Source organism: Trichomycterus rosablanca, chromosome 18, assembly GCF_030014385.1.
Source record: "Trichomycterus rosablanca isolate fTriRos1 chromosome 18, fTriRos1.hap1, whole genome shotgun sequence".
Lineage (NCBI taxonomy): Eukaryota > Metazoa > Chordata > Actinopteri > Siluriformes > Trichomycteridae > Trichomycterus > Trichomycterus rosablanca.
Genome location: NC_086005.1, coordinates 12,292,688 through 12,317,005, shown reverse-complemented (window position 1 = coordinate 12,317,005; position 24,318 = coordinate 12,292,688). Strand labels below are relative to the sequence as shown.

Here is a 24,318-nt window from a genome sequence, read left to right as displayed (position 1 = left end):
CATTTTGCAAGTGGTGACAGCTGCAAAAATCACAGTGATATCTGTCATTAACACCAAGATAAGTGTGTGAGGAAAAAATGACATTATTTTTTGGTATTTTTTGGGTATTTTTTTCTTTCTCTGATTTATGCAATTACTGTGCAAATATAGTTTTTTTTACAATACCCAGTTAGTTATTAAATGTAATGTAATGTCTCCTCTGCCGCCCCCTGCAGGTGAAGCTCATGAAGTACATTTGCAAGCAGCTGCAGTGCAAGCTGAAGGTGCCGGAATTGGACAGACCGCAGGGCCTGGACACATACCCACGCCTGGGAGACTGGCTGCGCACCGTCAACCTAAGAGCCGAGCTCATAGAGGTAATATATCCTGCGTTTGGATTAGAGAGGTCTAAGTAATGTCCTTACACAACAGCAATTGGCATGAGCACAGCTGTGGCTTACATACATACCAGCACTGTATGTGTGTGTGCGCCAAAGGCTCAGCAGTGACATTAGTGCCCTGCACCAGACCACACTGACCACACCAAACATAATCCTTTCAATCTAGTCTAGTCAATTACCCAGTTGCATTTTGCTTCCTCTCCACTCCTGACCGAGAAGACTAAACACACACACCCTCCCACAGGTAAAAAGAAACAGTAGTCCAGTTGTGTTTCTTTTCACCTGCACAAGGAGAGTTCATAAGGTGCTCAGTATCACGTATGGAGAGTCACATACTTATCCCCATTATCCTCCCTCTTTGTGCAGGTGCCATCGATCAGCCAGCAGAGGTGGTAATTTCATCAATTATAAGGAATCCTCTCTGAGGATTGTGATATACATCACTGTCCTTATAGGCGGCCGCCCTGGCGCTAGCACATCTAAGATTTGAACCTGTGATTTTGGGATGTCAGCTCTGGAGTGCTAGTGTGTTTTCACCAATGCGAAACCTGAGCACTTGTGTGGCGCTGGTCACTTATGATTAGGGCCCTACTAAATTCATGGGAAAATGTGCTTAATTTCATGGACCTCACAGATGGAAATCACAGATTTTACAGATTTTTTATTTTTTTTTAAAGCCACATTTCATGGCAGTTGTTAAATAACAGAATAAATGGAAGCTACAATACACAGCACATCCTACCATTCTCATCCATGTATTGACCCTAAATGTAATGTCACTGTAATGACGTAATGAAGAAAAATACCTCATCCTGTTGAACTTGTGGTCACAATACAAAAACACCAAAGCTTGTGACAACCCCAACCCAACACACTCTACATAACTAGTAGTTTTGCCCAAAAAAATCAATAAATTTATTGCACAGTTGAATAATTGTAAAGCCAAGTTTGTGGCTGATTACGTAAGACAATACATTTCATGACATACATTTTAATGATGTTTTCTGGATGAACTAAGCTGCTAATAACAGAATTTGACATAAACTAGGGCCTTATACATTTAATGCATTTAGCAGATCCTTCTCAAGTGGCTTACAATTACGACCAAGGACAATCCAAGAAATTCATGGACTTGCTCACGGCAGTAGTGGGGCTTGAATCAGCAACCTTGCGATCACTAGTTCAGTACCTTAACCACCAAGCTACCACTTCCCTACATTACATCACTGGTTCTTAAAGGACTAATTATTTATTTTGTTTTGGGTGAGGCAAAAACACATAAACTTAATAATTAGAATGAATGTCTTATACTTTTGACCATTGTGACCATTGTGTCTCAACCTTTAGTTTTTCCTCTTCAAACCCACCCACAGAACAACCAGTAATGCTTTTTGGAGTTCTAGCCATGGATTCAGGTTTTGAACCTCAGTGGTCACAGCATAAATTGTGAAAGTCTACATGAATCCAGTTTAAACGTACGTCTATGGAATGTTTCATAGTAAGGAAACGAAAACACAAGTGTCCAAGGCTTTGCTGCAACTGACGCTTATCAGTCAACTCAAACAGGTCTGTAATTAAGTAATCGGATTATCTCTTATGTTTAGTCTAAGTAGTCATGTGATGGTGGGTATTACAGAGATAGAGACAGAGAGGTTGTGTGCCATCAGGTTGTGAGAGGAACATGAGTGGTTGATGTTGTGTGGTGTTCTACATTACTCCTCACGTTTAACCAGACCACCACTGGACCCTGCAACAGAATAACTGTCATGACAAGTAAACATTCTTGCTTCTTATTGGCTGACAGGTGTGTATTATTTCTTCATAGTGACACAACTCTAAAGTTTGTTTATTTGTTTATTAGGATTTTAACGTCATGTTTTACACTTTGGTTACATTCATGACAGGAACGGTAGTTACTCATTACACAAGGTTCATCAGTTCACAAGGTTATATCGAACACAGTCCTGGACAATTTATTGTCTCCAATTCACCTCACGTGCATGTCTTTGGACTGTGGGAGGAAACCGGAGCACCCGGAGGAAACCCACGCGGACACGGGGAGAACATGCAAACTCCACACAGTAAAGTAAAGTAGACCCAGTCTAAAGTAGATCCAGTCAAGTTGAACTACTGATGCTAATTACATGTCTTGTTATAGCCTTAGGGTGTAGAAAATACCCTAAATGGTAACAACCACCATTTAGACCTTCCTTTTAATTATACAGTTGTGGAATATATATATACCTGTGTATATATATATATATATATATATATATATATATATATATATAATATATATATATATACAGTGTATCACAAAAGTGAGTACACCCCTCACATTTCTGCAAATATTTCATTATATCTTTTCATGGGACAACACTATAGACATGAAACTTGGATATAACTTAGAGTAGTCAGTGTACAGCTTGTATAGCAGTGTAGATTTACTGTCTTCTGAAAATAACTCAACACACAGCCATTAATGTCTAAATAGCTGGCAACATAAGTGAGTACACCCCACAGTGAACATGTCCAAATTGTGCCCAAATGTGTCGTCGTCCCTCCCTGGTGTCATGTGTCAAGGTCCCAGGTGTAAATGGGGAGCAGGGCTGTTAAATTTGGTGTTTTGGGTACAATTCTCTCATACTGGCCACTGGATATTCAACATGGCACCTCATGGCAAAGAACTCTCTGAGGATGTGAGAAATAGAATTGTTGCTCTCCACAAAGATGGCCTGGGCTATAAGAAGATTGCTAACACCCTGAAACTGAGCTACAGCATGGTGGCCAAGGTCATACAGCGGTTTTCCAGGACAGGTTCCACTCGGAACAGGCTTCGCCAGGGTCGACCAAAGAAGTTGAGTCCACGTGTTCGGCGTCATATCCAGAGGTTGGCTTTAAAAAATAGACACATGAGTGCTGCCAGCATTGCTGCAGAGGCTGAAGACGTGGGAGGTCAGCCTGTCAGTGCTCAGACCATACGCCGCACACTGCATCAACTCGGTCTGCATGGTCGTCATCCCAGAAGGAAGCTGACGCACAAGAAAGCCCGCAAACAGTTTGCTGAAGACAAGCAGTCCAAGAACATGGATTACTGGAATGCCCTGTGGTCTGACGAGACCAAGATAAACTTGTTTGGCTCAGATGGTGTCCAGCATGTGTGGCGGCGCCCTGGTGAGAAGGACCAAGACAACTGTATCTTGCCTACAGTCAAGCAAGGTGGTGGTAGCATCATGGTCTTGGGCTGCATGAGTGTTGCTGGCACTGGGGAGCTGCAGTTCATTGAGGGAAACATGAATTCCAACATGTACTGTGACATTCTGAAACAGAGCATGATCCCCTCCCTTCGAAAACTGGGCCTCATGGCAGTTTTCCAACAGGATAACGACCCCAAACACAACCTCCAAGATGACAACTGCCTTGCTGAGAAAGCTGAAGGTAAAGGTGATGGACTAAACCCAATTGAGCACCTGTGGCGCATCCTCAAGTGGAAGGTGGAGGAGTTCAAGGTGTCTAACATCCACCAGCTCCGTGATGTCATCATGGAGGAGTGGAAGAGGATTCCAGTAGCAACCTGTGCAGCTCTGGTGAATTCCATGCCCGGGAGGGTTAAGGCAGTGCTGGATAATAATGGTGGTCACACAAAATATTGACACTTTGGGCACAATTTGGACATGTTCACTGTGGGGTGTACTCACTTATGTTGCCAGCCATTTAGACATTAATGGCTGTGTGTTGAGTTATTTTTAGAGGACAGTAAATCTACACTGCTATACAAGTTGTACACTGACTACTCTAAGTTATATCCAAGTTTTATTTCTATAGTGTTGTCCCATGAAAAGATATAATAAAATATTTGCAGAAATGTGAGGGGTGTACTCACTTTTGTGATACACTGTATATATATATATAATATATATATATATATATATATAATATATATATATACAGTATATATACTGTATATATTAGGGCTGAGCGGTATGACTAAAAATTTGGATCACGGTATTGTTTAAGATTCCGACGGTTTCACGATATATCACGGTATGTTTTTTTTTGTATGACTGGGTCTTTTTATATGTCTGTGGCTTATTCTACTGTCATAAGTACATAGAATATAAAAAGTTTTAATTTCACCAGGTATATAATAAAGGTTTTGAGTACTACAAGCTTTGCTTGGCCCCACAAAATGACACAGTATATGATGGAATCAGGACACAGTTGCAATAAATAAAATTTTTATTTTGCACAATTACCCTTTGCTCTCTCTTTAACAAATAAAACAACGTTTGCAAACTCCACTGTACAACTTGACCACAGATCTGTTGTACAAAAGTGGACGACTGTATATATCTTCGCTTCCAGTTTGCTTATAACGTTGGTTTTCAACTGACCTGAAGTATTTTCACCCTGTAAGACATACCTGGAATCCAGTGTTTTAATTATTGCTCTGAGAGCTTCTTTCTTGACTGGCTATAGAGGAATCACTTCCTTGCATATGTTGATTGTTACTGCGTTCATAATGTTGTTTGCAACAGCCGTGGCTCAACAAACCTACAGTATATAGAGTATATAAAGTTTTAGTCTGTTCTAAACTGCTGACACGCCTCATTTCTTTGGCAGCTTCTTCCGGTGCATATTTGGTCTTCCTCTCTTTATCCTCCATCTGTTTTTGTGTATTTTTTTTAAACATTGAGGAAGCCTCTCTCATCTGTTAACATTGTCATGCTAACGCTACCTGTCTAACTCATGAGCTGTATCTAATCTGCAACAACGATTTGCTGCTTATTGAAGCCTACAGCTGTTGTTTTAACTATGCAACGGTATGGCGGTATTTAAAAAATCCATACAGTATGAGGTATACCGAATGTACCATCATACCGCCTACATACAGCACTATTATATATATTTTGTTCGGAGTGATTACCCTCCAAACTATTCTGTCCTAACAAACTTGAAACAGAAGATTTTGTGTCAGGGTGGGCTTTGCCATTGTATAGACTGTTATTTTCATACAACAGGACACTTTGTTGGGTGTTATCGGGTGGCTAAATTCTCATATGTTAATAATAAAAGAGTGCTGATCACAAGCTGTAATCAATGAGTCAATTAATTGTAATCAATTTTTACTACAGTGTAACCAAATCTGAGGCCAGATGTACTTGTTTACCAACATGGAAAATATTAAAGAGCACGGGTATGACACTAGCCGACCACAGCTGAGATCTGGGTTTTAATCGAGAATTTAATTGAGAAGAAGAGGAGAATCTACAGATTAGAACCTGAAGGATCTGCAGAGATTTTGGATTAAGAAGTGCTTGTGAGGTCATGAAAACAGTATCTTGATCGACGGTGCCAATAATGCTGTGAGCTGACCGTATATACTTAGCACATTCAGCCTGTGTGTGTGTGTCATTGTGGACTGTGGATTCTTCACAGTTCTGCTATTGGTTCTTTTCTCTGTGTGTAGGTGGTGCCTGTGAAGTTGTCTTTGGATGCCTTGCTGCAGATGCCTGGCACTCAGGTACGAGAGACCATGAGGAGTCTGGGTGCCACTGCGGAGGAGTGTGCCAGGCTCTGCGCTGCCCTCTCTTGCTTGAAGAGCGCCACTGAATCAGGTGGGTGTAGTGTTTGGTCTACCAGCTTTAAAAACAAGATGCACTTTAAAAAATCGGATCTGTATGCATGCAATATCAAGAACACAGGAATCCTACTTCAGAACAAAGAAGTGGTGGTGAAAAGTATTTGCCCTCTTTCCTGCCTCATTCCTAACCCTAACCTTAATGCTAACCTTAACCCTAACCCTAACCCTACACCTAACCTTAACTCTAATTGTACTTTTAGCCCTAGCCCTAATCTTAACCTTAACTCTAATTGTACCCTTAGCTCTAACCCTAACCTTAACTCTAATTGTACCCCTAACCCTAACTCTAATTGTACCCTTAGCTCTAACCCTAACTCTAATTGTACCTTTAACCCTAACCTTAACTCTAATTGTACCCCTAGCTCTAACCTTAACTCTAATTGTACCCTTAGCTCTAACCCTAACTTTAATTGTACCCCTAGCCCTAACCCTAACTCTAATTGTACCCTTAGCCCTAACTTAACTCTAATTGTACCCTTAACCCTAACCCTAACCTTAACTCTAATTGTACCCTTAGCCCTAACCCTAACCTTAACTCTATTTATCCCCTTAGCCCTAACATTAACCTTAACTCTAATTGTACTCTTAGCCCTAACCTTAACTTTAATTGTAATGTTAGCCCTTACCTTAACCTCAACTCTAATTGTACCCTTAGCCCTAACCTTAATCTTAAGTCTAATTGTATCCTTAGCCCTAACCTTAACTTTAATTGTACCCTTAGCCTTAACCCTAACCTTAACTGTAATTGTACTCTTAGCCCTAACCTTAACTCTTATTGTACCCTTAGCTCTAACCCTAACCTTAACTCTAATTGTACCCTTAGCCCTAATCTTACATCTGACCTTAACCCTAATCCTATATTTACAAAAAAGGCAGGCTCTCTAGCACAACATTTTCTGGTCTGATGAGACCAAAAGAATCCTGGTATTTTCATCAGGACAATGGATTAACCAATACTGTCAAAGCAACACCAGAGTGATTTGACATGAAGAAAATTGATGTTCTTGTTTTGTACTCATCCAAATACCACCTACCATCTGTGGCTCAGTCCTAAAATTGCTCTACACCACTATCTTCTCAGCTAGCTGGCAGATCGTAAAGAATTTTGTGAAAAGGAATGAAGTAAAAGTGCTCTAACATTGTGCAAAATAAATAGCTGTGACTTAGACAAGTGTCAGAGGGAAGGAATAAATACATTTTATATCATTTTTATAAAATTTTCAAAATTCCACATTGTAACCCTGTAATTTGCAGGCATAATTTTGTCCTCTTTCTTCCTCAGGAAAGTGTGGTGAGGATGGAGGCTGCTGGTTTTCTGAGCCTTGTAGACGGGACAGCGGTGGTCTCATTTCAGCAGACCAGATCCCCTTACTGGGCACTCTGGGACGCCCCCATAGCCCCTCCCCCCTTGCCCGGCCTCCAACGACACCTACCACGCCTTCTGTACCTACTACCCCCCTCACGCCGTGCCCTCACCCACGCTACTCTTCCTTTATCCCAGAGCCTCACATTTATCACGGCTATGCCGAGAGCCTAACAGACCCGAGTCCCTACTACTCATCCCGACCGGTCCGGCTACACGGCCACACCTCCACCCCGCCCATTACCCCGCCTTCCAAGAGAAGGCACAGATTGAAGCCACCGTGCACGCCACCGCCACCCTCGCGCAAAGTACTCCATGTATTGCCCAACATCACACTTACACGTAGCAAGAGCCATGAGAGTCAACTGGGCAACCGCATCGAGGACACGCCTACTAGCAAGTAAGTTCATTTCTGTTGTGTAACTTGGTACTCTTTCACATCCCAGAAACATAGCAGTAGATGCATTGACTGTTTTAATACCTCCTGGATGTGAGTGACATTGAATGTGTTTGTGATTCCTTGCGATGAATATACATCCCAGATAAATCACCAGTTCATCACAGAGCATCATAGACTCACCAGCTTACCCACCCAGTTTAGAGTAGTCACTTTACCTACAGGCATGTTTTAAATAGATTTTTTAGGCAGTCTGGATTTAAATGCCCAGACATTTGGCATGTCCCTGGTTTGTGGTCACACCTCTGACAGTCCTGGTGTTCGTCCACAGGTGTGGGAAGAAAAATAAGCTATTCCTGAATGTCCAGATTAATGGCAACAGCTGTGAAGATTCACCATCCCGCTCTCCCCTGCTGCCCTCTAGGACACCTGGTGTTGTGCCTGCCACCGCCCCCTACACCCTACCAGGGACGCCAACCCTGCTGGAAGAGCACGGTGGTCTGAGAAGTAAGTCTCACAACTTACATTTAAATAGCAGAAGTAGCATTTTCATTGTATATGTTTAAACCTGGCAAACACATGTGGGTGTGGGAAGTTTCATAAATTACATGAGGTGTGCATGGGTTAGCCTGCATTGGGCCAACCCAAAATTTTGGTGTAACACCCTGAAGGGCCCAATAAAGGAAATCTACGTGTCTAGGTTATCAACTGGCAACCCAGTAATAAGTAGAGTCGAGCATGAGACAATTATTGCAGCTGACCAAATTGTTACAGTCCAACCCACAGTGGGCCTGAACACCATCCCTACTGTTAAATATCACAGTGTTGGTAGTATTTAATCATTTAAATGCTTTTAAGCAATTGTAGATCTTGTTTTCTGTCACCAATAAGTTCTACCAAGTACAGACACAAAACATGAGGACTGGTTTTAATTTTTAGTGCAAGTATTAATTCTCTCCTCTCACTTGTTGCCTTTCTGTTTTTTCTCCTTACTACAGATAACATCACAGTCCACCGCAGCTCTCCACAAGCTGTAAGAAGAGACATCGGCCTGTCTGTCACTCACAGGTAATCTTACACCCTTATAGTATCTATACCACTCTACCAAACCTATCATCAAATTGATCCCCACTGTGTCTAACAGTTGGATGCAGACATTGTGGGTTAAGGGCGTCCTTTGGCATCCCTTAAAACTATGTTAAAAATTGATGTCAGACCATATTACTTTTCAGTTGTTCAGTGGTCCAGGTTTTGTGCCACCCCCCTAGTTTTCCTCCCAATCTAGTCATATGCAATTACCCAATTGCATTACACTTCCTCTTTACCGAGTCTAAACTCTACCCCTGACTATGGAGAGCCATAACTGACACACGCCCCTTCCGACACGTGTGCAGTGGCCGACTGAATCTTTTCACCTGCACGAGGCGAGTTCATATGTAGACCAGCTTTGCCCACAGAGAGATACACCCTGATCCCATTATCCCCCGTTCTTGTGCAGGCACCATCAATTAGACAGCAGAGGCCCTAACTGCATCAGGTATAAGGAGTCCTCTTTAACACCCTCCTGCGAACGACCCAATCATTGTTCGTGTAGGCACCCAGCCTGTCGGTAGCAGAGCTGAGATTTTGTGCTCTTTAAATCAAAGACTCTAAATAATAGTTTGGCCATGAATGTAGTTTTGTAAAGCTCATGACACATTGTTCATTAATTTTATTCCTGGCAGTTAATTTGTTGGATGTACAGCATATAACCACCTGATCATGTGCTTTGGGCATCCAATATTAAAACCATAAGCATTCATATGAATTTGCTCCTGTTGGACAAGAAAGCCTGGTTCAAAGTCAAAATTCCAATAAATCCCAAAGGTGGTATGTGCGTGCAGGAGTATGTGCAGGGCATTGGAACTTCCTCACCTTAAAGTCCTTAAACCATGTCTTCATGGACCTTGGTTTTGGCACATGGTCACAGTCATGCTGAAACAGGAATTTTGTCAGTCCAATGATGGAAGCAAATAATTTAATGTTTTATATTGTATTTTATACACCTGTTGGCTGATGGGTGTGGCTGAAACACCTGAAATACTGTATCATACATGCTATGGCCAAAAGTATGTAGACAAGTTTTTAATTGAGAGGCTGCTCAATTAAAAATCCATTTTTTCTTTAACATGCACTATGTTTTAAGGTTCTCCACTAAGTCATGGCTCTCCCAGACGTGTCAGGTGTGCCAGAAGAACATGATCTTTGGAGTAAAGTGCAAATCTTGCAGGTGGGTTTCTAAAGTCAGAGTGCAAAACATTCTGCCTGAAGTTTCCACTGATCAGCCATAACATTAAAACCACCTCCTTCTACACTCACTGTCCATGTTATCAGCTCCACTTACCATATAGAAGCACTTTCTAGTTCTACAATTACTGACTGTAGTTCAGTGATCTGTTTCTCTGCATGCTTTGTTAGCCTTTGTTTATGCTGTTCTTCAATGGTCAAAACTCTCCCAGTACCACTACAGAATAGGTATTATTTAGGTGGTGGGTCATTCTCAGCACTGCAGTGACACTGACATAATGGTGGTGTGTTAGTGTGTGTTGTGCTGGTATGAGTGGATCAGACAAAGCAGTGCTGATGGAGTTCATAAACACCTCACTGTCACTGCTGGACTGAGAATAGTCCTTCAACCAAAAATGTATCCAGCCAACAGCGCCCCGTGGGCAGCATCCTGTGACCACTGATGAAGGTCTAGAAGACCAACTCAAACAGCAGCAATAGCTGTGCGATCGTCTCTGACTTTACATCTACAAGGTGGACCAACTGGGTAGGAGTGTCTGATAGAGTGGACAGTGAGTGGACACGGTTTTTAAAAACTCCAGCAGTGCTGCTGTGTCTTATCCACTCATACCAGCACAACACACACTAACACACCACCACCATGTCATTGTCACTGCAGTGCTGGGAATGATCCACCACCTAAATAATACCTGCTTTGTGGTGGTCCTGTGGGGGTCCTGACCATTGAAGAACAGGGTAAAAGCAGGCTAAAAAATATGTAAAGGAATAGATTGACTACAGTCAGTAGTTGTAGAACTACAAGGTGCTTCTATATGGTAAGTGGAGCTGATAAAATGGACAGTGAGTGTAGAAACAAAGAGGTGGTTTTAATGTTATGGCTGATCAGTGTATATTCATAGTGAAAATGAAAGACCATCACCTGTGTGATGTTGTAATAGCTATTTTTATCTCTGCAGGTTAAAATGTCACAATAAATGTACGAAAGAGGCTCCTTCCTGTCGAATATCATTCCTCCCGAGTGAGTCCTCAAGTCTGTTTATTCTCCTCTATGAGCACCATAGTCCTTATACCAAGAGCCCTTATACTGTTGATTTTCATATTGTTCTTTTCCGTTTTAGTCACTAAGATCCGGAGGACTGAGTCCGTACCTTCAGACATCAACAACCCTGTGGATCGGCCGGCCGAAGCACCACAGTTTGGCACTTTACCAAAGGCAATAACCAAGAAGGTATTGAAACACTTATATAATAATCATATTATAATACTTTGTGGTTCTTTATGCATGCAAAAGCTAGACAGTTAAAAACGAGACAGGAAAAATACCAATGCCTTTTGATCTTTGGTGCTGTCAAAGACTTTTGAGAGTAACTTGATTGTCAAACCAAACAGAAGCCATCTTATTTTACACATTGTATGAAAAGAATCAATTTATTGGAAAATACAGTTATGCTTAAAGGAGTTGACAGTAAAAGAGGAAGCCGGCAACAAGATGGATAGATACAATTAGAGCAGGGGTCATCAACCCAGTGCCTGCGGGGCATGTTCTAAAAATATCACTAGTGACTATAGAGCTCTGTCTAATAATTGTATTAGTCTTGCTGTTCTTTTTTAATCATTAATACTTGCATTGATGTAGATTTGAAAATGACAATACTGAATATAAAATTTTTTAAAACATAATGACGGCAGCAGTAGCTTAGTGGTTAAGGTACAGGACTAGTAATCGGAAGGTCACTAGTTTAAGCCCCACATCTGCCAACTTGCCACTGCTGGGCCTTGAGCAAGGCCCTTAACCAATGTATACAGTTTTAGTTGTAAGTCGCTTTGGATAAAGGCGTCTGCTAAATGCTGAAAATGTAAATGTTTTATGTATATATGAACTCTGATCTTGTCTGGGGGTGAAGTTCTATATCATTTGCAAGACAAACTCCAGCTATGATGGGGAGCGAGTTTTTTTTTATTATATTATAATATAATAAAAATAATAACGTGCAATGCAACTTTGTTATTCAGGAAGTTTGTATCAAACACGTAGCCCTTCGTATTACCCAGTACCCTTGAAGTAGCTCTCGGTTTCAAAAAGGTTGGTGACCCCTGAATTAGAGGAACCATTAAGAAGCCTGAAGACCCAAACTGAATTCTGGATATTCTAATGAAACACTCTCTATAAGGTCACCAGGAGTCGTAATCAACTTGATGGCACAAAATCCACTGGCAAATAAAATCTTGCATTTGATTTCAGTGCAAAATTCTACTTTACAAAATGTCTTTTTGTGCTAACAAAATATGAACAAAAAAATTTGTATTTACCACCATAAAATTGTTATAGATAAAAAATATTCAGACCCTACAAATGAACAAACTTAGTACATTGTTCTTAGTACTTAGTACATAAAAGTGCTGTTGGTAGCCCGATCTTTGTATAAATGAGCCGTAAATCACTTTTATGGGATGTTTGCTTAAGCAATTTTGCATCTGATAACAAAAACATTGTAAACTGAAATACTGTATATATAAAAATACCAAATTATATTCCTGATATGATTTGTTATTTTCAGATCTGGTCACTGTAAAGATCACTGAAGTACACAAATCTTACTGTCATGTTCATGGAACCAGTTAAAGATGACTTTGTATCATGACACATAAAGCTAATAGTAGAGAGTATAAAATGGCAAAAAACAGTTTTCATCTTATATCAGCCCACCTAGCACCAACGATCACACCACGGTCAAAATTATTCAGATCAGTTCTTGATGTGAACATCAACTGAATGTGTTGATCTGTGTGTATAATTTCATGCTGCCACATGACTGGCTGACTAAATTTCATTAGCAAGTGTTCCTAATGAAGTGACCGGTCACTCTATTTTGCAAGTATCAAGTACTAAGGGTTAAGGAGATCCTATTATGACTAAGACTTGTGCTTTGCATTCTCTTACCAGGATCATCCACCTGTACTGAATCAGCTAGACTCCAGCAGTAACCCGTCCTCCACCACGTCCTCTACGCCGTCATCTCCAGCACCGTTTCAGCAAAGCAACCCACCTAGCGCTACCCCACCGCCAAACCCCTCACCCAAAAACCACCGCGACAACCGCTTTCACTTTCCCGGTGAGTGTTGAATCTCAAGTTCCTTATCACCATACAGTTTATGTCATTGAATAGTACATTTATGGTGCACAATTTAATGCTCTCTTTGAGCTCTGCATCTATACCATATTTTCTATTTAAAAGTGATCCCAGATTTATATCAAAGTGCTGATGCTTGACAAGAATGAACTCCATTTTTACTCGCTATGCAGGGTGGCCAAAATAAGGGAAACCTTAAAAAAAGCGGTATATTAATATGAGCTAATATTCACAGCTTTAATTCTGCTTTGAATTGATTGAATTGATGAGCTACAGCTTTAGGCACTGTGAATGCACTTTACTTTGCGCCTTCTAATCTTTGTACATCTACCCCCTCAGACTTTTGGTCCTAACTCCCTGTATGACGACATTATTTACACTAAAATGATGAGCTTTTAAACACAATAATAAGTTATGTAGACGCAAGAGACGTACCAGAGATTAGATGTACCTTTTAACCCTTAACTTTCTTCCTTGTCGTCTACCTGCCTGTTAATCACTCCCTCCGTCTTTTCCTAAGCTGCCCACTACTTTCAGCATAGACAGCAGTTTATCTTCCCCGGTAAGTTCAACAAACCCTCTAACTTTTTCCTCTAGTGTGTTTTGCTTTCAGTTCCTTGTGTGACTTAGTAGACCTTTGCACAGATTGCTTGCTAACATTTGGTTGGTTTTACTGCATGCAATTTTCTTCTAAATCTTTTCATGTACTGCAACATATTACCGGACGTCGAGACCTGTAATAATTATACACTGACAGCAGGTTTATTGTACCACTACCTTATTCTGTTATATGGTATATTTTCAGTCAGCATGCTAGCATATACTGAAATATACTGAGAGATGTGATTTTAACCTAGCAGACTTTGTTAATTAATAAAAAAAAAAGTTGGGAGCTTATGAGCTAAGGATCTTATAGTTTTGGAAATAGTTTTGGAGTTTTTAATCTGTTAACATCTGTCACAGGTGTGTGTAATTTTTTTTTACCTTAATTGTATACGCACAATGCAAAAACTACAGTCCTGTAACATTTCATTTTATTTATTTATTTATTTGTTTATTTTATCAATTCACAATTGTTTTGTTTTATTTGTGCATTGCTTTATTTATTTATTTAGTTCTTTATGCATTCATTTTCACTGAATTTGTTAATGCGTTATTTTGTGTATTTATTGATTCATTTATTTAATTATTTATACGTTTTTTTATTTATTTTCTTTTTCATGCATAATTTTTTAGTTTTTTATGCATTTATTTTTTGTTTTTTATGCATTTATTTTTGTTTTATTCATACTTCTATTTGAATGTATTTTTTAATGTATTTTTTTTATGTATTTTTTTATTTTTTTACATTTTCCTCCCAGTCTAGTCATATCCAATGACCTGTTTGCATTACATTTCCTCTCCACTGATGCTGATCTCCACTTCTGATTGAGAAGAGCAAGACTGACACATGCCCCCTCTGACACGTGTGCCGTAGCTGACTGCATCTTTTCACCTGCATGAGTCGAGTTTATATGTGGATCAGCTTTGATCAATGCATTATTCCTCGACTCTTTGCAGGCATCATCAACCAGCCAGCAGAGGTCATAATTGCATTAGTTATAAGGTTCCTATCCAGCTCACCACCCTGTATGAACAACAGCCAATCTTTGTTCATGTAGCTGCCCAGCCCAGCCGGATGGCAGAGCTGATGTCAGCTCTGGTGTGCTAGCGTGTTTTACTACTGCGCCACCTGAACCGCATTTTAATTTATTGATGTATCTTTGCATAATAACAGTTTTTCTTATATTTATTTATTTTTTATTTAAAATAACTTTGATGTATTTATTTACCTTATTTACCAGCTAGTTGATTTGGTTTAACACTTTAGATTGTGTTTTCTGTCTGTTTGTTTTGTTTTCTAAGAGAAATAATGAAAACTTTGACTTTCACAACCAGAGTCATTAGAAATGTTAGCAGTCACTGTTGAGCTCTACAAGACTGCAGGGTTTGCATGAACCAGCCTTACCAACTCTTACCGAGTTTCTGTGCCATTGCAGATGTGTCCAGCTGCAACACTCTGCACCCAGAAGGCCTACCAGACACAGTGTAGGAGACATTTATTGTCATCAAATAGTTTAATTTCTAGTTTTCTTTTTGTTGGTGTTAACTCATCCAGTTTCCCTCTGTTAGAAATGAGACGGACCCATCAGAGGAGGAGGAGCATGCTGAACTGGCAGAGCATGAAGACGAGGTAGGAGCTGTAGAATGTCTTCACTGTAGAATGTCCTGTTCATCTGTTCATGTGTATGGACAAACCTGTATATTTGTCTCAGGAGGAAGAAGAAGATGAGGATGCTGAAGTGGAGGAACAAGATGAACCAGATGAAGATGATGAGGACAGGCAGGATGAGGATAACGAGGAGGATGAAGAGAGCTTCGAGGAGCAGAATGAAGCCTCAGAGGGTGAGGGGGACATGGACGAGCTGGATGACCTGCCCAGTTCGCGAGGCAGTGGACCCTGGAAAGGTCCCGTTTCACGCAAGGCCAGTCAGACCAGCGTCTACCTGCAGGAGTGGGACATTCCGTTTGAGCAGCTCGACCTGGGTGAGCTGATCGGTAAGGGACGTTGGGGACGGGTGCACCGAGGCCGCTGGCACGGCGAGGTGGCTATCCGCCTGCTTGAGATAGATGGGAACAACCAGGACCACCTCAAGCTTTTCAAGAAGGAAGTCATGAACTATAGGCAGACGCGCCATGAAAATGTGGTGCTGTTCATGGGTGCTTGCATGGCACCACCACATCTGGCCATCATCACCAGGTCAGTTGGAGAATCTGCAATTTTTGTCATGTTATATTTGCATTTTTTATATTAATACTGCTGTGCTAGGTATGTTATTGTACCGTCAGCCTTGGTAAATCTGAGTAATCTCAGACTGACGGTATCACAGAAATCCAGTCCTTAACTGAAGTGAATTAGCTTAAACTATCTTGAACAAAAAGTATGTGTTCCAGTCCAACTGGAAACAGATTGCTGTAGATTTTTTACCTTAACTGTATACACATCTTATTACACTGTCTCTGTGGTAGGTTGGCCTATTATACATACAATACAAAAACTACAGTAGTTACCTTTTATTTTATCTTTTTATCTTTATTTATTTATGCATTATTCCTTTGTTTTATTTATGCTTAATTTTTATAAAGTTTTAATTTTGCTTTTGTTTAATTAATTTATTTATTTAGTCCACTAAAACCCTTAGCAATTTTCTTAAGAAAAAACATTAAGCACCAAGTCCTCTCCTGTAATGCTTTATGAGATTTAAAAAATCAAGAATACGGAATCTGGGAGCATTTCCCAAGTCAGATTCTCCAAGCTTCTAGGTTCAAAGATACAGACAAACAGACAGATAGATGGTTAATAAAGTAATTATAACTATAACTATTTACATATATTAAGTATAACATATAATATAAAATATATACATATATGGTATTAAATATAACATATTTATAATATAAAATAATTACATATATGGTATTAAATATAACATATTTATAATATTAAATAATTACATATATAGTATTAAATATAACATATTTATAATAGATAATATTTACATATACAGGTCCTTCTCAAAAAATTAGCATATTGTGATAAAGTTCATTATTTTCCATAAAGTAATGATAAAAATTAAACTTTCATATATTTTAGATTCATTGCACACCAACTGAAATATTTCAGGTCTTTTATTATTATTTATATCTCAAAAAATTAGCATATCATGAAAAGGTTCTCTAAACGAGCTATTAACCTAATCATCTGAATCAACGAATTAACTCTAAACACCTGCAAAAGATTCCTGAGGCTTTTAAAAACTCCCAGCCTGGTTCATTACTCAAAACTGCAATCATGGGTAAGACTGCCGACCTGACTGCTGTCCAGAAGGCCATCATTGACACCCTCAAGCAAGAGGGTAAGACACAGAAAGAAATTTCTGAACGAATAGGCTGTTCCCAGAGTGCTGTATCAAGGCACCTCAGTGGGAAGTCTGTGGGAAGGAAAAAGTGTGGCAGAAAACGCTGCACAACGAGAAGAGGTGACCGGACCCTGAGGAAGATTGTGGAGAAGGGCCGATTCCAGACCTTGGGGGACCTGCGGAAGCAGTGGACTGAGTCTGGAGTAGAAACATCCAGAGCCACCGTGCACAGGCGTGTGCAGGAAATGGGCTACAGGTGCCGCATTCCCCAGGTCAAGCCACTTTTGAACCAGAAACAGCGGCAGAAGCGCCTGACCTGGGCTACAGAGAAGCAGCACTGGACTGTTGCTCAGTGGTCCAAAGTACTGTTTTCGGAAATCAAGGTGCCAGAGTCTGGAGGAAGACTGGGGAGAAGGAAATGCCAAAATGCCTGAAGTCCAGTGTCAAGTACCCACAGTCAGTGATGGTCTGGGGTGCCATGTCAGCTGCTGGTGTTGGTCCACTGTGTTTTATCAAGGGCAGGGTCAATGCAGCTAGCTATCAGGAGATTTTGGAGCACTTCATGCTTCCATCTGCTGAAAAGCTTTATGGAGATGAAGATTTCATTTTTCAGCACGACCTGGCACCTGCTCACAGTGCCAAAACCACTGGTGAATGGTTTACTGACCATGGTATTACTGTGCTCAATTGGCCTGCCAACTCTCCTGACCTGAACCCCATAGAGAATCTGTGGGATATTGTGAAGAGAAAGTTGAGAGACACAAGACCCAACACTCTGGATGAGCTTAAGGCCGCTATCGAAGCATCCTGGGCCTCCATAACACCTCAGCAGTGCCACAGGCTGATTGCCTCCATGCCACGCCGCATTGAAGCAGTCATTTCTGCAAAAGGATTCCCGACCAAGTATTGAGTGCATAACTGAACATAATTATTTGAAGGTTGACTGTTTTTGTATTAAAAACACTTTTCTTTTATTGGTCGGATGAAATATGCTAATTTTTTGAGATAGGAATTTTGGGTTTTCATGAGCTGTATGCCAAAATCATCAGTATTAAAACAATAAAAGACCTGAAATATTTCAGTTGGTGTGCAATGAATCTAAAATATATGAAAGTTTAATTTTTATCATTACATTATGGAAAATAATGAACTTTATCACAATATGCTAATTTTTGGTATTAAATGTAACATTTATAATGTATGGTAATAAATATAACATATTTGTAATATATGGTATTAAATATAACATATTTATAATATTAAATGTTTACATATAACTTATTTATAATATAAAAAATATACATATGGTATTAAATGTAACATATTTTTAATACAAATATTTACAAAAATAGTATTAAATATAACATATTTATAATAGAAAATATTTAGTTATATGGTATTAAATGTAACATTTATAATGTATGGTAATAAATATAACATATTTGTAATATATGGTATTAAATATAACATATTTATAATATTAAATGTTTACATATAACTTATTTATAATATAAAAAATATACATATGGTATTAAATGTAACATATTTATAATATAAAACATATACATATATTGTATTAAATGTCACATACTTATAATGTATGATATAACATATTTGTAATATATGGTATTAAATATAACATTTATAATATTAAATGTTTACATATAACATATTTATAATATAAAACATATACATATGGTATTAAATATAACATATTTATAATATAAAAAATGTACATATGGTATTAAATATAACATTTATAATATAAAACATATACATATATGGTATTAAATGTAACATATTTATAATATAAAAAATGTACATATGGTATTAAATGTAACATACTTATAATGTATGGTATTAAATATAACATATTTATAATATAAAACATACATATATGGTATTAAATGTAACATATTTATAATATAAAACATACATATATGGTATTAAATGTAACATATTTATAATGTATGGTATTAAATATAACATATAATATTAAATACATGTATGGTATTAAATATAACATATTTATAATATAAAACATATACATATATGGTATTAAATGTAACATATTTATAATGTATGGTATTAAATATAACATATTTATAATATAAAATATTTACATATATGGTATTATATATAAAATATTTACATATATGGTATTATATATAAAATATTTATATATATGGTATTATATATAAAATATTTACATATATGGTATTACATATAAAATATTTATATATATGGTATTATATATATAATATTTACATATATGGTATTATATATAAAATATTTACATATATGGTAATGAAGGACTGCAATAGCCACAGCAAAAGTTTAAAGCAATAGCAATAGCACAGCAAAAAGACTTTTAGATTAGATTAGATTTTGGATCATTGTGCTGTCAGCAAATCCAAGTGTTAGTTGTTTTTAATCTTTTGGTACTTCATGGAGTCCTTACTTGACAATAAAAATTTGATTATTTTTGTATAAAGATTCTTTTTTTACCAACACCACATTTTGTCAAAGGGCAAACAATGTGTCCTTAAATGTCTATGAAATGATTTCTAAAAACTAACAGCTGTTCAGTATTGCCTGTTTATTTGTTTTTAGCTTCTGTAAGGGCCGGACGCTGTACTCTGTTGTAAGAGATCCAAAGAACATACTTGACATTAATAAGACGAGGCAAATTGCCCAGGAGATTGTGAAGGTAACTTGAACCATATTTGCTGTATTGTTTTTATCTGAAGCATTATACATCTGTTTCAAATATATTCCTAGTGGTCTTTACTGTACTCACCAGTTTTTCCCTTCAATAGGGAATGGGCTACCTGCATGCAAAGGGCATTGTTCACAAAGATCTAAAATCAAAGAACGTCTTTTACGACACTAACAAGGTGGTGATCGCAGATTTTGGCCTTTTCGGGATCTCTGGAGTGGTTCAAGAAGGAAGGTAAAGAGTGCTTTTAATTGCTTTAACAAACCAATTACATCAATAGCTGTGTTAAATCTGCAAGGTCAGGCTAATATCATAATAGATGATATTCAATGTTTGTTTTAGTTCCGCTTTATCCTACTGAGGTTTGATTTACTAGGCGAAAGGTAGGAAACACCCTGGAGAGGTTGCCAGTTCATCACAGGGCACACACACAGAGACAGGGAGAACATGCAAACTCTGCTCAGAAAGGACTCTGACCGCTCCACCTGGGAATCGAACCCAGGACCGGCTTGCTGTGAGGTGACGGTGCAACCCACCAAGCCACCATGCTGCTCTTAGATGATATTATCTCTGCCAAACTTTATTAACACACAAACCTCGGGTGGCATGGCGCCTCACAGCAAGAAGGTCCTGGGTTTGATTCCCAGGTGGAGGGAAGACATGCAAGTGAGGTGAATTGGAGATACAAAATTGCCCATGACTGTATTTGACATTAAAGACTTGAACTGATGAATCTTGTGTAACCAGTGAGTACCTGTCCTGTCATGAATGTTACCAAAGTGTGTAAAACATGATGGCAAAATCCTAATAAATAAATACACACAAACCTTTGAAACTTGTTTCCTGTTACCCAGGTTGGTTGCCGAGGTCACCTGTACCTGCATTTAAACCTCGTAATATTATTCGTAACCCTGACTAATCTCACAGTTTCTTCAGGATTCTGGAATCTATCTATGAAATCTTTAGATATTTTGTGTGTGTGTGTTTAGGCGGGAGAATGAGCTAAAGCTTCCTCATGGCTGGATTTGCTACCTGGCACCTGAGATTGTGTGCAAGATGAGTCCTGGCAATAACGAGGATCGCCTTCCCTTTTCCAACGCAGCCGATGTCTATGCTTTTGGGTACGAGAGACTGGTTTTGTCTTAACTATTTCTTCAATATTGCACATGTAGCCAGTCACCGACCACTTCTTTTCACCTGCCAGAGGGTTGCATAGAGAGCAGTATAACGTATGGAGAATTATCTGTGAAACACCATCTCTCATGCAGGCGTCTCAACCAGCCAGCAATAATAAACACTTTTTTAATTATTCTCTCTCTCAAGCAAGGCCAATTGGGTCTGTGTGGGTGCTCGGCTGGTCATTAGCACAGCTTAGATTTGAACTTGAGAACTCAAGATCTCAGCGGTGGTGGGCTACAACATTAGATCACTGTGCCACCCATGCACCCCAAAACTGGAATACTGTAAACATGGCATAGAGATAGAACCATACTGACTGTGCCCTTTTAAAGAGGTGATTGATCATTCTGCTTTCAGGACTATTTGGTACGAGCTACAAGCCAGAGACTGGCCGATCACCAACCAACCGGCGGAGGCTACGATCTGGCAAGTGGGTAGTGGAGAAGGCATCAAAAAATTGCTGGCAGAGATCAGCCTGGGCAAAGAGGTCACGGTAAAGGACTTTACAGCCTGTATATGCATGGCACTTAATTTGTGATTTTAAAGTTTACTATAGTGTCTGTAATTATGTGGAACATGTATTAGTCTATACATTCTCTATATGGCCTAAAGTATGTAGAGACCCCTCCAAATCATTGAGTTCAGGTATCTCAGCCACACCCATTGCTAACAAGTGGATAAAAAGCATTATATGGGGCGGCACGGTGGCCTCACAGCAAGAAGGTCCTGAGTTTGATTTCCAGGTGGAGCGGCCCAGGTCCTTTCTGTGTGGAGTTTGCATGTTCTCCCTGTGTATGCATGGGCTTTCCTCCGGGAGCTCTGGTTTCCTCCCACAGTCCAAAGACATGCTCATGAGTAATTACCTGTCCTGTCATGAATGTAACCAAGGTGTGTAAAACATGATGTTAAAATCCTAATAAATAAATAAAAAATAATAAAACCAACAATTTGGAAAGGTCCCCTTTCTGTTCCAGCATGACTGCCCCCCTGTGGCCAAAGTGAGATCCACTAAGACACAATTTAATGAGATGGTCCTAAGAGACTCCAATGGCTTGCACAGAGCCCTGACCTCAATTCTGTTAAACAGCTTTGGGATGAATTGGAATGCTGATTGTGAGTCAGACCTTCTTGTCCAACATCAGCTCTTTTGACTGTATGGGAACAAATTCCAACAGACACATTCCACAGCCCCCTGAGAGAAGTGCTATAGGGGCAACTTGGTATTTGACCTCATGGTTTTGGAATGGCATGTCCAACATGCTTATGCTCAGGTGTCCAGATACTTTTGGTCATACAGTGTAGGTAGAAGAACCTGATTTATTCTCAGTGCATCAGTCGTGTTAGCTTAAGCTGTTTAATGTGAGCAGTCATTTACAAATCATGAATCTTTGCTCTCAGGAGATCCTCTCAGCATGCTGGGCGTATGACCTGCACGAACGGCCCACGTTCACACTGCTGGCTGATATGCTGGAGAAACTTCCCAAGCTCAACCGCAGGCTCTCGCACCCTGGACACTTCTGGAAATCTGCAGAGTACGTAGACTAGAGACGGCTTGCTACGCCAACTAGCTTGCTAATTTATGATTCTTTGAAAATGTGAGAATGTATTCAATGTATGAAGGAAACCTGAGTGGAAAAATGTAGAAATTACAATCGAGTGTAATCGACAGATACCAAGCAACACTCACACTTGGATACTGTTGCTAGGGCAAGCTTCTAAAAATGTATGGCTTAGTAACACCAGGTTTATTTCAACACCCATTTTAAGGGTCAAGCTAGCTAACTAACCTTGAAGAGGTTAAAACCTAGGTCCTTAGGATCCTGGTGCTGTGCGACAACCAAACCAAGCCAGCTGCACCACACAGCACCAAACTGAAATCCTTTTTACATCTTACAGCCAACCCTCTGCTGGCTTGTTTAGAAGCTGGGGTCAGAGCGCAGGGTCAGCAATTGTACAGCACCGCTGGAGCAGAGCGGGTTAAGGGCCTTGCTCAAGGGCCCAACAGTTGCTGCATGGCAGAGCTGTAACAACATCCCATGAGGGGATTATCTCAAAAATTTCTGAGACCCTAATTCTAGTGCCCACTATACCGCTCAAGTGCCACACCACTCTTAAGATGCTAGCACATCACCACCAGGCACAGGCTCCTGGGCTTGAGTCTTGGCACTTCATGTGAAATTAATAAGATGTAGGAGGACTTTTTTTTTTACTAGGCCTCTGCCCTCCCTGCCAGGGTGGCTGACCTTCAGTTGGCAGAGGTCACCACAATGCACAGAGGAACTGAAGATATCTGAATTAAAATAATGCAAAAAAGGTCAAAGGTAAAAAAGAAAGAGAGAACGAGAGAGGGCAGTTGTAGCCTAGTGGTTAAGGTACTGGTCCAGTAATTAGAAGGTTGCCGGTTCAAGCCTCACCACTGCCAGGTTGCCACTGTTGGGCCCTTGAGCAAGGCCCTTAACCCTCAGTTGCTTAGACTGTATACTGTCACAGTACTGTAAGTTGCTTTGGATAAAAGCAACTGCTAAATGCTGAAAATGTAAATGTAAATGAGAGAGAAAGAAAGAAAGAAAGAGAGAGAGAGTAACGGCACCCTGGTAGCACTGCAGGATATTCCACTAGCACCCCAGTTTGAATCTTGGCTCTGTTACCGGTCAGCTGGGTGCCATCTAGCGGGCACAATTGGCAGTGCCTGCAGCAGACAAAAGTTGGCCACCGTGTCTGGTGGGTGGGGAAATGACTGGACTAAGTAGGTGGGGTCTTCAAACGCTGTGTAAGGACCCTGGTTAGCAGGCCGAGGCACCTCATGTGCGAATCTGCCGAAGCCTGGGTGTAAAAGAAGAGGTCCGCTAGGACTGTGCAAGCACTTGAGGGCGTGTGAGCAGCAATATACCCTCCTCAAATGCAATCAGGGATCCACAGCAGCGGAAGACAAATTGACTACACTAAATGCAAAAATAATAATAATGTTCTTACCAGCATCCTCATTCCCATGCCACTCTCTACTACAATGTATTAATTTGCTTTCTGGTCATTTCTGTTATTTAAGAATATTTTACAATAACATTAATTTTTTAGTCCCTAGTTTTCCTTCCCCTTCTCTGTCTATGAGAAAAAGCTAAACTAACATCTGATCTATGCTTCATATTAATAAACTTACATTTTCTTCTTCATCTAATGGAAATAATAACAAACTAACCTCCACTGTTCTCTTTTCTGTCTGCACTTTCCTCCTCCACTCCTGCAGGTTGTAGGTGAAAAAC

General features: G+C 39.6%; 1 protein-coding gene across 1 annotated transcript; it reads left to right on the top strand.

Annotated features, from left to right (window-relative positions):
- Positions 1-276: 276 nt before the first annotated feature.
- ksr1a (kinase suppressor of ras 1a) lies at positions 277-24,315 on the top strand. The gene is made up of 19 exons (XM_063013985.1): positions 277-356; positions 5,851-5,998; positions 7,307-7,787; positions 8,116-8,291; positions 8,783-8,852; positions 9,970-10,053; positions 11,027-11,088; positions 11,189-11,298; positions 13,015-13,183; positions 13,722-13,763; positions 15,241-15,289; positions 15,374-15,443; positions 15,517-16,001; positions 19,774-19,870; positions 19,980-20,113; positions 20,869-21,000; positions 21,416-21,551; positions 22,457-22,590; positions 24,303-24,315. Exons 2-19 carry the CDS (start codon positions 5,890-5,892, stop codon positions 24,307-24,309), a joined length of 2,547 nt encoding a protein of 848 aa, XP_062870055.1. The 5' UTR covers positions 277-356; positions 5,851-5,889; the 3' UTR covers positions 24,310-24,315.
- Positions 24,316-24,318: the final 3 nt, after the last annotated feature.

Bases quoted from the DNA above. Each gene is read 5' to 3' on its own strand.
- ksr1a (XM_063013985.1), top strand. From the start codon at position 5,890: ATGCCTGGCACTCAGGTACGAGAGACCATGAGGAGTCTGGGTGCCACT. The intron at 19,871-19,979 runs GTAACTTGAACC...TCCCTTCAATAG, and splicing joins TTGCCCAGGAGATTGTGAAG to GGAATGGGCTACCTGCATGC. The intron at 21,001-21,415 runs GTACGAGAGACT...TTCTGCTTTCAG, and splicing joins GCCGATGTCTATGCTTTTGG to GACTATTTGGTACGAGCTAC.